Raw genomic sequence first — 17519 nt, 5'->3', positions numbered from 1 at the left:
CGCGGGCTTAAGAGGGGGCGCACCTCAGAGCCCCATAGAGAATACATGAGGTTTTTCACCAAATTAAAAAAATTCTCAGATAATAACGGCTGCGCGGATCTTCTTGAAAATTTCGGCTTTAAAGGGATACTACAACGAAATTTTGGCGCCTATTTTATGGTCTATATGTGTTCAAAGGAGCAGTATCACATCGAACACACCAATATCTTGTTAAAAAAGTCACGAAAACGAATTTTAGAACGAATTAAACGATTCCCAAACAGCACCTGGTGTTTGTCGCGAACGCCTCGTTTGGAATGTCCGTCTAGGTACATTGCCGGGAAGTGACCTAGGTCGTCTCACGGGTTGTCTCCTGGAAGAACGGAGCAGCGCCGCTCTGCGGAAGTACGGCTCACTACGCCTCTTCTCTAGTTCTGAACGCAATTATCAAGCCTTCGCCACCTTCGCTGCCTGCTCTGCCTTCACCCCTTCGCCATGTTCCCGACGATGGCGACGGTGGACTCGTTGCATTGAGTTGTGGTGGCCCGATCGCTTGCGTACCTCGGTCTCTAGAACGCTTAGATCATCCTGTCGCGTTCTAATGCCGAGATGGTGCGGCACTGTGCGGTAGAGGACTGCGGCAACCTCCTGATTCGGTGCGGAAAACCTATTCACCAGTTCCCAAAGGATGAACAACTTCGTGCGCTTTGGATCCGGCTCGCACGACCGTCCTCCCCGGCGTGGCTTCCAACTACGAGTGATCGCTTGTGTTCCTATCACTTTCGTGATGAGGACTACGTGCGAAGCCCCAGGGTGATGGAGTCCTTGGGCTTCCCGGTGAGGAACGTACAACTCAAACCAGGAGTTTTGCCCCGTTTATTTTCAAAGAAGCGGAGATCTGGCGAGCGCAGCGAACCCCTTGACAAGCGACGCAGAGTGGTAAGGGAGCATGTTGTCTGTCGAGTATTTCCGAGTTCTGCAATGAAAGCCGAACCGCATGTAAGCGATTTAGCGAGTGACGAGACGAGCGACGGCGTCGAGAGTCTGCGACGAGCGACGGAGTCGAGAGTCTGCGACGAGCGACGGAGATTTCTCACTGTCGCCAGTCGCATCGCTCGGTTCTTAGATTACTGGAAAGAGTAAAGCTATACGCACTACGTCGTGCACCTTGACTGGAAATGGCCCTACGCACTACGCGAAGCTCGTATCAGCGGCGAGTTTCCAAAGAGGTGGCGTAGCATGATAGTAAGGTGTCTGCTTTATACGCAGCGGTCCGCGGTTCGATCCCCAATGAGGGCGACGTTTCCTTAGTTTTTTTTTTTTTTTTATCACTATTTTTTTTTTGTAGGGCATTTACGATGTTTAAGACATTTCTTTACTACAAATAACACTGAAAAAAAAAAAAAAAAAAAAGATAAGGATTGATATTTACGAAATTTTGCAGAACTGAATGGTATGGGACTCGCTTTCCGGAGGTGCAGGAGGGGACAGCGGGGCTTGGGTTGCCGGCTGGACGCCGCGAAGCGGCGTGTACAGGTTAAGTTTTGCAATTAGCAGCCGCACAGTGTCGCCGCGAAGCGGCTTGAACGCAGGCAAGGGGGGTAAGGTTCGGTTAAACACACGCCGTCCGAAAAGGGTGACCCAAATGACATGATGGCATCAGCTCTCTGCGTAGTGTTTATAGCCATTTCCGATCGAGGTGCACGACATAGTGCGTATAGCTTTACTCTTCTAGAAAACGTCGCTCACCGTCCTGGCCACTTGCCCCCGTCGCTTTCATGCGGTTTGCCTCCTCGCGCGACCGACCGAGCAACAGCGAAGCGGGTCGCCGTTGCTTGTCTCGTCACTTGCCAAGTCGCTTTCATGCGGTTTATGCTTGTCTGTTTCATCCTGCATGTGAGCGATTTTCCAGGAGACCTGTTGCTCAGTTTGTCACTCGCCGAGGCAAATCGCACGCAGCGACCTCCAGGCGATGACCAAAGTGTTCAGGGAATTTAGAACCGAACACTGCGACAGGCGACAGCGACCAGCGATAGCCTAGCTCATCGCTCGCCAAATCGCTTTCATGCGGTTCAGCCGTGGCCGATCGTGCTTTCTTTTTCAAGCCGTTCCGCTCATCATCGAAGAGCTTTGGCAAGGTGGGTTAGAGCGCCGGATCGAACGCACGCACTGCAGCAATTCAAGGATCTAGGGTTCGACCCCTACCTTACCAGTCTTAACTTGGATAAACATTGTGCTGGCATGCGGTAGTATATCAGTAGTATGTGACGTCCCTTCAAAACCCCGGGGTAGCGGTAGTACTGCACTGGCTGGATTTCCTACCTACAGTGTAGAGCGTATCTGCAACGACAACCATCCACCTCTCTAAATTTCCATGCACTTTATTTTTCTTAATGGCCAGTAAATCATATGCTATTTTCCCCTGAGCATCAGGCACCTCTGCGTGATTCCACCAACTTCCTGGTCGGAGGTGCAGACACATGTTGGGAGCCTACAAACGAGCTAGAAGAAACAGCCGTTAGAACAGGTAAGGTTATTGACGTAACTTGAATGTCTTTTAACGTAACAATGTGTGGGCTGTGAGTGCTGCACCAGTGGGCCCATACTCCTGGGCCAAAAGCAATAACACCCCCTTAACATTCTTCCGTCTTCTCTCTTGCATCTCTCCAGTGACTCCAAGTGTGTTGGCATGTCGGCTGGTTGCACCTGCGGCCTCCCCCACTGCAATAACGCGGACAGACAGTGCCAGCACCTTTACAGGTATGCAGGCACTCCAATGGGACCTATACTGCGTGGTGTCACCTGCTTCAAGCGGAACTGCCAGCGCATCCACACAGTGCTAATGTTGCTCTAAGGCTTTTTGTGTCTCGATCATGCACTTCTATGCTGATTCATGTCTGTTCATAGGCGCCCCTGGAGCGTTGGGTTGCCCACCTGCGGCCTCGCCGACCGCTCCGACACGAACAGATGGAGCCCGCACCCCGACAGGTATGAAGGCACTCCGATGGGACCTATACTGCGTGGTGTCACCTGCTTCAAGCGGAACTGCCAGACGCATCCACACAGTGCTAATGTTGCTCTAAGGTTTTTTGTGTCTCGATCATGCACTTCTATGCTGATTCATGTCTGTTCATAGGCACCCCTGGAGCGTTGGGTTGCCCACCTGCGGCCTCGCCGACCGCTCCGACACGAACAGATGGAGCCCGCACCCCAGCAGGTATGAAGGCACTCCGATGGGACCTATACTGCGTGGTGTCACCTGCTTCAAGCGGAACTGCCAGACGCATCCACACAGTGCTAATGTTGCTCTAAGGTTTTTTGTGTCTCGATCAGGCACTTCTATGCTGATTCATGTCTGTTCATAGGCGCCCCTGGAGCGTTGGGTTGCCCACCTGCGGCCTCGCCGACTGCTCCGACACGAACAGATGGAGCCCGCACCCCGACAGGTATGAAGGCACTCCGATGGGACCTATACTGCGTGGTGTCACCTGCTTCAAGCGGAACTGCCAGACGCATCCACACAGTGCTAATGTTGCTCTAAGGTTTTTTGTGTATCGATCATGCACTTCTATGCTGATTCATGTCTGTTCATAGGCGCCCCTCGAGCGTTGGGTTCCAGGCTGCCTCTACCAGCGGCCTCACCCACTGCTTTGACGTGGACGAATGGAGCCTGCACCCCGACAGGTATGCAGGCACTCCGATGGGACCTATACTGCGTGGTGTCACCTGCTTCAAGCGGAACTGCCAGACGCATCTACACAGTGCTAATGTTGCTCTAAGGTTTTTTGTGTCTCGATCATGCACTTCTATGCTGATTCATGTCTGTTCATAGGCGCCCCTGGAGCGTTGGGTTCCAGGCTGCCTCTACCAGCGGCCTCACCCACTGCTTTGACGCGGACGAATGGAGCCTGCACCCCGACAGGTATGAAGGCACTCCGATGGGACCTATACTGCGTGGTGTCACCTGCTTCAAGCGGAACTGCCAGACGCATCCACACAGTGCTAATGTTGCTCTAAGGTTTTTTGTGTCTCGATCAGGCACTTCTATGCTGATTCATGTCTGTTCATAGGCGCCCCTGGAGCGTTGGGTTGCCCACCTGCGGCCTCGCCGACTGCTCCGACACGAACAGATGGAGCCCGCACCCCGACAGGTATGAAGGCACTCCGATGGGACCTATACTGCGTGGTGTCACCTGCTTCAAGCGGAACTGCCAGACGCATCCACACAGTGCTAATGTTGCTCTAAGGTTTTTTGTGTCTCGATCATGCACTTCTATGCTGATTCATGTCTGTTCATAGGCGCCCCTCGAGCGTTGGGTTCCAGGCTGCCTCTACCAGCGGCCTCACCCACTGCTTTGACGCGGACGAATGGAGCCTGCACCCCGACAGGTATGCAGGCACTCCGATGGGACCTATACTGCGTGGTGTCACCTGCTTCAAGCGGAACTGCCAGACGCATCTACAAAGTGCTAATGTTGCTCTAAGGTTTTTTGTGTCTCAATCATGCACTTCTATGCTGATTCATGTCTGTTCATAGGCGCCCCTGGAGCGTTGGGTTCCAGGCTGCCTCTACCAGCGGCCTCACCCACTGCTTTGACGCGGACGAATGGAGCCTGCACCCCGACAGGTATGAAGGCACTCCGATGGGACCTATACTGCGTGGTGTCACCTGCTTCAAGCGGAACTGCCAGACGCATCCACACAGTGCTAATGTTGCTCTAAGGTTTTTTGTGTCTCGATCAGGCACTTCTATGCTGATTCATGTCTGTTCATAGGCGCCCCTGGAGCGTTGGGTTGCCCACCTGCGGCCTCGCCGACTGCTCCGACACGAACAGATGGAGCCCGCACCCCGACAGGTATGAAGGCACTCCGATGGGACCTATACTGCGTGGTGTCACCTGCTTCAAGCGGAACTGCCAGACGCATCCACACAGTGCTAATGTTGCTCTAAGGTTTTTTGTGTCTCGATCATGCACTTCTATGCTGATTCATGTCTGTTCATAGGCGCCCCTCGAGCGTTGGGTTCCAGGCTGCCTCTACCAGCGGCCTCACCCACTGCTTTGACGTGGACGAATGGAGCCTGCACCCCGACAGGTATGCAGGCACTCCGATGGGACCTATACTGCGTGGTGTCACCTGCTTCAAGCGGAACTGCCAGACGCATCTACACAGTGCTAATGTTGCTCTAAGGTTTTTTGTGTCTCAATCATGCACTTCTATGCTGATTCATGTCTGTTCATAGGCGCCCCTGGAGCGTTGGGTTCCAGGCTGCCTCTACCAGCGGCCTCACCCACTGCTTTGACGCGGACGAATGGAGCCTGCACCCCGACAGGTATGAAGGCACTCCGATGGGACCTATACTGCGTGGTGTCACCTGCTTCAAGCGGAACTGCCAGACGCATCCACACAGTGCTAATGTTGCTCTAAGGTTTTTTGTGTCTCGATCAGGCACTTCTATGCTGATTCATGTCTGTTCATAGGCGCCCCTGGAGCGTTGGGTTGCCCACCTGCGGCCTCGCCGACTGCTCCGACACGAACAGATGGAGCCCGCACCCCGACAGGTATGAAGGCACTCCGATGGGACCTATACTGCGTGGTGTCACCTGCTTCAAGCGGAACTGCCAGACGCATCCACACAGTGCTAATGTTGCTCTAAGGTTTTTTGTGTCTCGATCATGCACTTCTATGCTGATTCATGTCTGTTCATAGGCGCCCCTCGAGCGTTGGGTTCCAGGCTGCCTCTACCAGCGGCCTCACCCACTGCTTTGACGTGGACGAATGGAGCCTGCACCCCGACAGGTATGCAGGCACTCCGATGGGACCTATACTGCGTGGTGTCACCTGCTTCAAGCGGAACTGCCAGACGCATCTACACAGTGCTAATGTTGCTCTAAGGTTTTTTGTGTCTCAATCATGCACTTCTATGCTGATTCATGTCTGTTCATAGGCGCCCCTGGAGCGTTGGGTTCCAGGCTGCCTCTACCAGCGGCCTCACCCACTGCTTTGACGCGGACGAATGGAGCCTGCACCCCGACAGGTATGAAGGCACTCCGATGGGACCTATACTGCGTGGTGTCACCTGCTTCAAGCGGAACTGCCAGACGCATCCACACAGTGCTAATGTTGCTCTAAGGTTTTTTGTGTCTCGATCATGCACTTCTATGCTGATTCATGTCTGTTCATAGGCGCCCCTGGAGCGTTGGGTTCCAGGCTGGCTCTACCAGCGGCCTCACCCACTGCTTTGACGCGGACGAATGGAGCCTGCACCCCGACAGGTATGAAGGCACTCCGATGGGACCTATACTGCGTGGTGTCACCTGCTTCAAGCGGAACTGCCAGACGCATCTACACAGTGCTAATGTTGCTCTAAGGTTTTTTGTGTCTCAATCATGCACTTCTATGCTGATTCATGTCTGTTCATAGGCGCCCCTGGAGCGTTGGGTTCCAGGCTGCCTCTACCAGCGGCCTCACCCACTGCTTTGACGCGGACGAATGGAGCCTGCACCCCGACAGGTATGAAGGCACTCCGATGGGACCTATACTGCGTGGTGTCACCTGCTTCAAGCGGAACTGCCAGACGCATCTACACAGTGCTAATGTTGCTCTAAGGTTTTTTGTGTCTCGATCATGCACTTCTATGCTGATTCATGTCTGTTCATAGGCGCCCCTGGAGCGTTGGGTTCCAGGCTGGCTCTACCAGCGGCCTCACCCACTGCTTTGACGCGGACGAATGGAGCCTGCACCCCGACAGGTATGAAGGCACTCCGATGGGACCTATACTGCGTGGTGTCACCTGCTTCAAGCGGAACTGCCAGACGCATCTACACAGTGCTAATGTTGCTCTAAGGTTTTTTGTGTCTCAATCATGCACTTCTATGCTGATTCATGTCTGTTCATAGGCGCCCCTGGAGCGTTGGGTTCCAGGCTGCCTCTACCAGCGGCCTCACCCACTGCTTTGACGCGGACGAATGGAGCCTGCACCCCGACAGGTATGAAGGCACTCCGATGGGACCTATACTGCGTGGTGTCACCTGCTTCAAGCGGAACTGCCAGACGCATCTACACAGTGCTAATGTTGCTCTAAGGTTTTTTGTGTCTCGATCATGCACTTCTATGCTGATTCATGTCTGTTCATAGGCGCCCCTGGAGCGTTGGGTTCCAGGCTGGCTCTACCAGCGGCCTCACCCACTGCTTTGACGCGGACGAATGGAGCCTGCACCCCGACAGGTATGAAGGCACTCCGATGGGACCTATACTGCGTGGTGTCACCTGCTTCAAGCGGAACTGCCAGACGCATCTACACAGTGCTAATGTTGCTCTAAGGTTTTTTGTGTCTCAATCATGCACTTCTATGCTGATTCATGTCTGTTCATAGGCGCCCCTGGAGCGTTGGGTTCCAGGCTGCCTCTACCAGCGGCCTCACCCACTGCTTTGACGCGGACGAATGGAGCCTGCACCCCGACAGGTATGAAGGCACTCCGATGGGACCTATACTGCGTGGTGTCACCTGCTTCAAGCGGAACTGCCAGACGTATCCACACAGTGCTAATGTTGCTCTAAGGTTTTTTGTGTCTCGATCATGCACTTCTATGCTGATTCATGTCTGTTCATAGGCGCCCCTCGAGCGTTGGGTTCCAGGCTGGCTCTACCAGCGGCCTCACCCACTGCTTTGACGCTGACGAATGGAGCCTGCACCCCGACAGGTATGCAGGTGCTTCAAGAAAAAAAAAAAATTGGGTTGTGTGTATGTTTATAAAGTCTAGAACTTGGTCTACCTCAACGGGCGACTTGTCTCCCAGCTGTAGATGAGAAATTTACCCAGTGCAGTACAGCCACTAGCCTGGGGTCCTTAACGAACATCACGCAGTAGTGATGCACGACCGCACGCTGGTACGATGCTCATTCAGATCAAAACAGGCAGGGGTGGGGATAAAACCCAGCATCTTGGGTTCTGCAGCGCGAGCTTTCGCTCCACGTGCTCTGAGCTGGTGTGCGCTAGCCCACTCGGCCACCGATCCCCCCTCAGGTGCTCCAAGCGGGACCTATACTTCGTAGTGTCACCTGCTTCAAGCAGAACCACCAGACGCATGTACACAGTGCTTGTGTTGCTTCTAAAGTTTTCTTGTCGCTCAATCATGCACCTTTACGCTGATTGATATATGTCCATAGGTACGTTTGGTGCGTTGGTTTCCATTCTGCGTCCACCTGTGGCCTCCCCCACCTCTCTGATATGGACTGACGACGCCCGCACCCAGACAGGTATGCAAGCACACCGAAGCGGGACTATACTCTTTTGCGTCACCTGTATTGAGCAAAACCGTCAAAGGCCTCTTCATATTGGCAAAGTGATTGTCACATTTGACATCTACACAGCGCTTTTGTTGCTACAAAGGTTCCTTTGTTTCTCAATCATTGACTATTTCTGCTTTTTGTTTACTTTACAGCAGCCTTGAGAGCAATGACTGCTGCTAGACATCCTGTGTTTTCAGCATCGGCACGTTACGAGACACGGTCCGTGATGACGCAGACAACAGGCTTCGGCAGAAACGCAGGTACGGTCATTCATGTAAACTAAATATACTGACACGAGAATCATTTTAATTCTGTTCGAATTCTACTTGAGCGAGTTAAACTGAGAAGGAGGTGGTGTCAGATATATCTCGATGTTTGAGCTGTGCAGATGTTTGGTATTTGTTAAAGAGAGCTTGGTGTAGTTAGCACACAGAGTTTAAGTCAAAAACCCATTCATTATATTTAAATGGAGCACATTTCTAATGCCTTAGATTTTTTGCTAGGTACACAAGCATGTATACCATCGAGGAACAAGAAAGTGCAGACGGAGCTTTCTGGAATTATGCCGCAGACCTCTTCCTCGTCAAACTGTGGTGATCCAGAACAGAGGTATGCAAAGGTCTTGGGCCTACAATGCCTAGAGCATCTGAACGCCATCTGGCAACAACCTCTCCACCTATTTCTGTGTTAGTTTTAGGAGTTCCCTGAGGCCCTGCAACTCCCAGACATCACTTTGTGACCCCCCTTTTGTGCAGTTCTGATTCAGAAGACCTGGGTGTATCAGGGAAGCAGCCACCGGAAAGAGATGACCCTACGTATTGTCCACCAGAGGACAGCTCTGTTAGGTCCGTATGCAGTCGTGTAAGAATTTATGAGATCATCTATCATGCTTAGACAGTTTGTTGAGATGATGTTGGTTTTTGTGTCGCAGGCTTGAGAGGGAAACACCATCTTTGGTAAAGGAGAGGAAATTCATTGTATTCGAGTCTTGCCTTGACCTTCTCCTGGGGAAGTGCCAAGTATGTGCTGCTCCCCTGATCCACGTGGACAAGAGTGTCGTTGGCTGCAGCCTGCAAGTCTACTCAATTTGTCGGAGTGGACACGTGAATGACTGGTGCAGCCAGCCCATCATCAAGCGGAAGCCGGTGGGGAGTATCCTAATGGCTGCGGCAATCCTGTTCAGTGGCAGCTGCGTAAAGAAGACACTCAGAACACTCACCAGCATGGGGATTGTCTGTTTCTCCTATGGCACCTTCTTCAACATCCAGAAGGCCTTTCTCCTGCCCTCAATCGAAAAGGTACTCTGAAGTTAAAAACTGACAGAAACACCCCCCCCCCCATGTTTTCCCTGTGCTCTTTGCTCCTCGTGACCACAATAAAGTGGGCCTAGAAACTGTTTACTACAGAAACGAGTGGTTTCGTTCCTGGTTTGGAAAGGAGTAACCCATGGCTGAAATTCCTTCTTTCTGCTCGTGTGTTGGTCTTGTAGGCCAAATTTGGTCCTCGAACCATTAAAACACATTCATTAAGACATAATAGTAGATTCTGTAAAGAAAATGTGACCTAATTTAAACTCGGTCTCTGTTTCAAGCCCAGTTGCCTATCCTGTATTTTTCGTAACCAGGTCTGGAACAAGCATCAGAACGAGTTGTTCGCAGCTGCTGCAGGCAGGCACCTCACCATCGCCGCTGACGGGAGAGCAGACTCACCTGGCCACTCGGCCAAGTATGGCTCCTACACGATGCTTGATGCCGATGACAACAAGGTCATTCACGTTGAAACCGTCCAGGTATGTACACAAATTCTATAGGTGCTCCAGATTCTATGCTGCCATAAGCATATAATGTTATACTTGCAACTAGGTAAATATCTGCTGAGCATTTTTTCGGCCATGTAGCTTGTAATTTTTTTAATAATTTGTTATCATCATTACAAAGTGTGGAAATGTGAATTACAAAATCGAGAGATGTGAGTTACACTCATTTCCCTTTACTGTGACTTGGACACAGCAATGGAAAGACACGCACCTCAATGTTCAGACATTGTGGTGTACAAACTGGCATATTTTGTTTCGTTTGTGCTGCTTCATGTTGTCCTCGTTTGTTTCTTTTAGTCCAATGAAACTGGGGGCAGCTATCATATGGAGCTGGAAGGCCTCAAGAGGTCCCTCAGCATTTTTGAGGCCCACTCGTTGATTGTGGCCATCCTGGTAACCGACCGGCATCCCCAGCTCAATGCTTGGCTGGGACGAGAACACCCAGATATCTGCCACCTTTTTGATTGCTGGCATGTGGGGAAGGGTAAGATTTAAAAAGGTTCCATCTATCCCAATGAGACTATCACCAGCTTGGGCAGTGGTCCTGAAGGCAGCCTTTGGGAAAATGTAAACTTCCCCAGCCGTGGGAAGTGTTAAGAGTTGCAAAAGATATAAAATTGAGCTATCTAACTAACTAAAATGGGCTATTTAAATTTCTAATTAGCAATTTTTAGGGCCATGTTGCAATTAGGGTTTTGAAGGCTGCCACCATGGTCATCTAAAGCAATTTACAAAAAGTAAAAAGAAGCAACTGGCTTAGAGATATTCACCGACAGACTTTGCGCTGTAATGGGTATGATTTTCGAAATTTGATATCACTATACGCACCTGTCCTACCATACCCATTACGGCGCAAAGTTTGTTGGTGACTATCTTGAAGCTGGTTGCTTCTTTTTACTTTTTACTTTACTTACTACCATGGTGGTAGCCTTCAAAATTCTTTGTTTTTGTTTTGCCTCTTTGCTTTTCAGATAACCTATTTTCAGTAATTTTTAAAAGCTTTCACTGAAAGACCTGGTATATCTAGACATAAAAATATGAACGGTGTTGTGGCAGCTTCCAGAAAAAGAAGGTCTGCCAGCTTTGGTTACGCTTTGTTGCTGCTGCTAGTAAAAAAGAGATTGAAGTATGCGTGACAGGTTCCAGCTGGCACTGGAGTTTCAAAAGAGCCTGTTGGCTTTCCAAAGGTGCCCTGCATGCATCATGTTTACCTTGTTTACAACATTTCACTTCAGGCATCAAGAAAAAGCTGGCTGCAGCTGCCAAGTCACGGCATTTAGAGGAGCTCGGGTCTTGGACAAGGGCAGTGGTGAACCATCTGTACTGGTGTGCTGGGTCAAGTGTCGACAACCAGGACCTCATCCTGCCAAAATGGAAGTCTCTGGTGGCACACGTAGTGGGTGTGCATACCCACGCTGACCCTCTCTTCCCAGAGTGTGAGCATGAGGAGCTAGAGAAAAAGTGGCTAGCAGAAGGTAAGGACAGATTTTTATTTTTGTGAGGCTTGAAATACGCTTTCTGCATTGCACTATGTCCCACGTTCTTGTTGTAGGGTCCCCTGCGCACCAGAAGCTGGAGGAGATCGTGCTCTCCACTCACCTGCTTCGCGACATTCCTCGACTGTCCACATCGGCGCAGACATTTGCAACAGAGTGCTTTCATAGTACTCTGTTGCAGTTTGCGCCGAAGCAGGTCCACTTCAGCTTCCGAAGCATGAAGGCCAGGTGTGTAAGAAATTTGGTTATTTCCTGTTTAGGTGTTTTTTTGTCATGCATATCTTGTACAGGACCTACCTCGCTGCCCTCCATTACAACGAAAATGCGGGAAGGCCCCAAGCGGTGACCAAGAAAGGAGAGAAGATGTGGGTCATCAAGTATCCAAAAGCAAAGAAAGGACCCACTGTTGCTAAGCGCAAGACTGACTGCACCTATGGTATATGCCCGTGCTCATATTTGTACGTGGCTGGTGCAGATTTTTTAATTGCTTTGAATGTCTCATTACAGAGTATGTGGGGGAGCTCATGGCAGTTGTGCTGCACCTCTGCTCAACGCTGCCATCCTACAAGGCTGCAGCTGCCCTCTGCAACCAGGATGCACCTCCATTTCTTTCTAGTGCGTATCAGCATGGAGATAAACAGGCATTGGTGCAACAGCACTGCTCTAGGTTTACTCGGTAGTCTGATGTAGGCCAAGGTTCCACTTGCTTGATGCAGCTTCTTGCGCTACGCTCCAGCTTTTTCACTTCACCGTGTTTGACCGTTCGGAAAACCTCAGCAAGAATGGGATCCACTGCTGTGTTGTCGGCCAGTTCCTTTTCAGTCATGGGAGGTTTCGTCGGGGCTTCTAACATCAGTACGTTGCCTGAAGGATGTTGCTCATTGTCAGTCTCGGGCAATGGTAGTCTGCCTAAAGCATCAGCGTTTTAATTTCGCTTTCCTGGTCTAGAGATTAGGTTATAATCATAGGCTCCCAGCTTAACACACCAGCATGTCCTACTTGGTGAAAGCACAGTCGGTACTGGGGACTCCTGTCCTATGATGCCCAACAGTGGTTGGTGGTCAGTCGTTATGGTCACGTGATGCGCCGCAACGTAGCGGTGAAAACGGTCCATGGCGAATATAATAGCCAGCCTTTTACGATCCAATTGGGAGTAATTCTTTTCACGTGACGCCTTGCGACGTAGTGATGAAAACGGTGTATGGCAAAGATAGTAGCCAGCCCCTCACAATCCAGTTAGAAGAAATCCTTTTCGACCTTAATGAGCATTCTTGATGTAAAGACGATCGGTGTTTTGTTTCTATCTGAATCTAGCTGAGCTAATACTGCCTCGATGCCGTAGAGGGTTGCGTCACATGACACGCTCAAGCTTTTGTTTTTATCGTAGTGTGCGAGAACTGCACGCTGTGCAATAACATACTTTAACTGTCTAAAGGCTCGCCAATTTGTTTCCTGCCATTCACCGGGGACGTCTTTCTCTAGAAATATGTAGAGGTCTTTCGTGATTGTTGCCCTGTTTGCCAAAAACCGATCGAAAAACGCTAGAAGACGAAGAAACGACTGCAGCATTGTTTGGCATGTTGGTTCGGGCATCTCTTTGGTCGCTTTCAGTTTCTCCTCTGTCGGGTGTATCCCGGCAGTATCGATGATGTATCCGAGGTATACAACTTGTTCCACTGCAAAACGTAACTTGCACCTCTTGAGTTGAAGTCCAGCCTGAGCAAGTCGCATCAAAACTGTATCCAGTTGAGTCATGTTCTGCTGCGGTCGTACCGCTGATAGCGTCATCGAGGTATACCCCGATCCGCGGGATTTTAGGTAGTACTGCTTTCATGAATCGATAGAAAATCGCTGGTGTTGGCGGCGATCCCAAATGGCATTCTTTTTACCCTGTAGAGGCCTTTTGCAGTGTTAATGGTTAACACGTCGGCTGTTTCTGTTGTTAACTGTAGTTGTTGATATGCTTGAGCAAGGTCCAGTGTAGAAAATACCAACCTGTTTTGCAGATTGGTTAGGATTTCTGGAATCGTCAGCATAGGGTGCACTGCGGCTTTCGCCTCCTTGTTTACCGTACTTCGGTAGTCTCCACATAGCCAAATGGTCCCGCCTTTCTTTCGGACAACTACCACCGGTATAGCCCACTCTAAGTGCTTTGTCGGTTCGAAAATACCTTGGTTCTCGAGAGTTTTCAATTCAACCTCTACTGCGGTACGCAGTGCGAACGGCACGGGCTGTGATTGGAGGGAATTGGCAGTAGCGTCCCCTTTTAAATCAAAGTTTACAGGCGGACCCTTGTGCCCCGTGATCTTCGCATCAGAAACATCCTCATGTACCTTCAAAATGTTCACAATGTTGTTTCTGGTGCCGAGGAGGTGAATTCCACAGACCCTAATCTTCAGCTCTTTGAACCAGCCTCTTCCTGAAGACTGGAACTGGTTCCACGTGTCACTACCAACGACAAGATGTATTGTTTCAATCAATGCCTGACGCAAACATTCGCCTTTCCAAGTACTTGTAAAATTTCTCCTGACCAGGTATGAAGGATTATTCCCTCCTGGTTCAGTGATTGGGGCTTCGTGGGCTACAGAGGACAATACGTGGCTTCATTGATGATTGAGCAAGCATCTGTCGAATTGATCTCAAATTCCAGCTCTCGGTTTTCAATCTCCAGGATGACCTTAGGCAGCATTCAGCTCATGCAGGCTCCATGACTTGTCCGAAAGATCATCATCAGAATCAAGGGTCTCATTGTCCTGTTCCACGTTGTGTGTCATCCACGCTTGGTGCTGCGCCCTTAACTTCTTGAAACAAGCCTTTTTGACATGCCCCTTCTTGGGGCAGAGGTTACATCGTGTATTTTGGAACTTGCACGAGAACGCCGAATGCTGTTCTTGGCATCGGTAGCACGTCTGGGATTCTGACAGTTTGTTTTGTCTTTCCGTTTTTACAATTTCAGCAGTAATATTGCTTTTTTGACAGCTTAAACCTAAGATTTTTGGGTTTTCGAATCTCGTTGATGTTGTGCAGCACTTTCTGTCCGCACGGCCATGTCGTATGCTTTATGAAACGTTAAGTTGGTCCCTGCAAACAGACTCTGTTGTAGATGCTCGTCTCTTATGCCACGAACAAAACAATCTCAGCCTGACGTCGAGAGGTAGCATGGTTGGGTTGAAAACTGGTTGACTCACCGGAACTGAAGTTCCAGTTGCTCCCAAGTTGACGGAACCAGCTGTCGTTCCAGTTGTAGCCAAACCCATGCCTGCGGTACTGGAAGTTGTTGCAGCCGCCTGTGTCACTAGAATCCCAAAGTTACAATCAGCAGCTAGCTTCTTTAGGGCTGTCGTGTAGCTGGAAATTGACTCCCAGGCTGCTGGTCTCTTCGCTGGAACTTCGTTGTGCCGAAGAGCTCCGACGGCTGCGGGTCAAAGCAGCATCACCATGAGTTCACCGAAATTGACACTTCTGGGTGTTCTCGGTGCAGCCAGTGCTCGCACGACTTTGTACGTCTGTGCTCCACAACGTGTAAGCAGTAGGGCCCTTTTCTTTTAAGGATCTGTTATTCTGTTCGCCTTGCAGTAGAAGCTGTCTGGTCGAATTCTTCCAGCTTGCCTTGGGTGGTCATCCCGCTGTAGTTCTTGGACGTTGACCGACCTCGTCGCTAAAATGTAATGTATCCTGGGTAAAGCCCAAGCACAACACCAAGGAGCGTCCAAACGTTGCTTTTTAATGGTGCCTCAAATCCCAATGCCCGTGCACACGTACCGTGCCCCAGGCCCGTGCTTTTGAAGAGCGCTGGTAAGTGCATTTGCCTGGCAACGCTATCTCTTGGCCACCAGCCGATACATGACAGAAGCCAGTTCTTGGCCGACTTGCATCCGAAGATTTTGTTTAAAGGCTCAAAGTTTCAATCTTTGCATGAGGAAAAAGTTGATCGCCACATGCAGTAGTAGAGTAAAAATGTTTCAGGAGCCAAAAGACAAGAAAGGGGGTTATCGGAGGCTGCTGATATTAGCGAGGACAGGGCAGATGGTATAGGAAGGAGGTTGGGTTAAAAAAAAAAATCCCAACTTGCCTCATGAATATGATCAAGAATGGAACGCAGGAAGTGTTGTTGCTTGTAAGGAGGCCCTCTAGAGGTGGCTCTTTACAGTGCTTGGCTGGTAGTTTGAAGACCATGGCATTCTCAAAGGAGGCATCCGAGACCAATTGGACTACTGGAATTTTTACGGAATTTGCAGACTGGTAGTTGTCCTTCTCAGCTCTACTTTGCTCTTCTCTCGGGTGTGCACGCCATATCCTCTGCGATTCTTCTCAGTAGTACCCTTGCTTGTCTCCCAAGCCACCTGGGAACGGGCCCATTCATTGGGAATGAGACCATTGGAGACGGAGTTCGCTCTCCGCTTGGTCATTACGATTTTCATCCTCATCTGCTGCTTGGTCATCTGGTGGTGAGCAGTCATAATCCTGCAGATGGTGAAAGCCGTGGTGTATCCTATGACGATGATACAAAAACTAACTAATTTGCAAAGTGGGTTGGTATCTTTTACACTGGACCTTACTCAAGCATATGAACTACAGTTGCCAGCTGCATTTTTGTGCCTTGCTTGAAGACTTGATCACCACAAGTGTTACAAATCTGGTTTATACAGTGATTTCCAAGGTGACTACGTATCAGCTGTTTAATAACAAATGTAAATTTTCTTACATTCATTGGCAAAGAACCACCGCCTTTTCCCACCTCTTTGTTTTGTCCTTCCAGCGAGCAACACTTGCAACTTCATTTTGGTCAATCAACCGTTTGAACCCAATGACTGCCTCGGAATTCTCGAGTTTCAGGTGCTACTGTGACACTTTGTTTTATGTTAGTCTGCCTTTTCTGTGGACAAATGCAGCTTTGCTTTGAATGGAAGCTCATATGCAGGATATATGCGCCAATTTTGCTGGAGGCTCAAGTTCTTGCTACAAAGATATACGAGAATTTGGAATTACCATACATGTATTTGTCTACACCTTCGACTTGGTTGCCGGTGTTGCACCATGCACACGGTGCAGTGCGGTTAATGCGAATAAGCTATCGCTAGTTTTTAACTTCTACTTTTGCAAATCAAATGTTTATCACTAAAACCACTTATGCAGTAAATAGGAGCGACTTACCATAATATACCAAGAGACAGCCCACGTAAAACTGAGAGCATATTAGGCGAAAATACAGGGTGGACTAACTTTCAGCGTGCAAAATTGAGTTCAACTAAAGCCATTAGGATAATAAGAAGTTATGCTGAAAATCAGGGTGGGCTATCTTTTGGGGATGGGTCTTCTCTTGAGATATTATGGTAGATGATAAAACTTAGCTTCTCCCTCTTCACTGCCTGAACAGTCTGAAAAAGCACAGGTGAAGTTCCGCTCTGTTGAATGAAAAACGCATTATAATCAGGAAAACTTAACTGTTCACGTTATCGTACCTACTAGTCATTAACGACCTCGCAAGCCATTCTTAGGTTCATAGGTTGCAACCTATTGCTAAACTTACGAGCCTAGAGCTTGGTGACATTTGCTGTCTTTTATTGATGAAGGTGTCTTTGAAGGGCTGGACAAAACATGCCGTAAACGAGTCCTTCAGGTGGCCAATACTTTTTTTATTTTTTGAACCCCCTGTATGTCCCATCTGTGGACGGGAATTCTTGCCGAATCTGACAGACGACGCAGCTGGGCAGCACCACTCGGTTTCCCCGCCCCAGCCTCTTGTGCACCCACCAGGTGAACTGGTGGTATGCCGTGTAGCGGTACTTCCTGTAATGAGATGAGATGGCAGAAACCAGCGTTGAACTCTGAGCAAAGAGGGAAAAGCTAATCACTATTTGCTTCTGACCTTTTCTACTATGCGTTTGTATAGTGTCAACAATCTCCAATGACATCTCGCAGTTTACATCATTACT

At 49.7% G+C, this 17519-nt stretch overlaps 1 protein-coding gene across 4 annotated transcripts; it reads left to right on the top strand.

The window, feature by feature from the left end:
• The first annotated feature begins 473 nt into the window (after nt 1-473).
• LOC115331956 lies at nt 474-12711 on the top strand. Of its 4 annotated transcripts, none has more exons than XM_040208940.3 (11): nt 474-918; nt 8149-8238; nt 8424-8531; nt 8775-8880; nt 9027-9116; nt 9203-9569; nt 9896-10060; nt 10385-10571; nt 11323-11562; nt 11640-11811; nt 11874-12711. In XM_040208940.3, the coding sequence occupies exons 3-11, from the start codon at nt 8438-8440 to the stop codon at nt 12271-12273; spliced, it is 1821 nt and encodes a 606-aa protein (XP_040064874.1). In that variant the 5' UTR covers nt 474-918; nt 8149-8238; nt 8424-8437; the 3' UTR covers nt 12274-12711. The 4 variants fall into 4 exon arrangements, with proteins under 4 accessions (XP_040064874.1, XP_040064873.1, XP_040064872.1 ...); XM_040208939.3 differs by lacking the exon at nt 474-918 and having other exon boundaries at nt 7957-8238; nt 11874-12019; nt 12091-12711; XM_040208938.3 differs by lacking the exon at nt 474-918 and having other exon boundaries at nt 7957-8238; nt 8427-8531.
• The last annotated feature ends 4808 nt before the right edge of the window (nt 12712-17519 follow it).

Source organism: Ixodes scapularis, unplaced genomic scaffold (assembly GCF_016920785.2).
Source record: "Ixodes scapularis isolate PalLabHiFi unplaced genomic scaffold, ASM1692078v2 PGA_scaffold2__306_contigs__length_199485367, whole genome shotgun sequence".
Classification (NCBI taxonomy): domain Eukaryota; kingdom Metazoa; phylum Arthropoda; class Arachnida; order Ixodida; family Ixodidae; genus Ixodes; species Ixodes scapularis.
The sequence above is the reverse complement of the archived record's forward strand: the minus strand, read 5'-3'. Positions and strand labels throughout refer to the sequence as shown.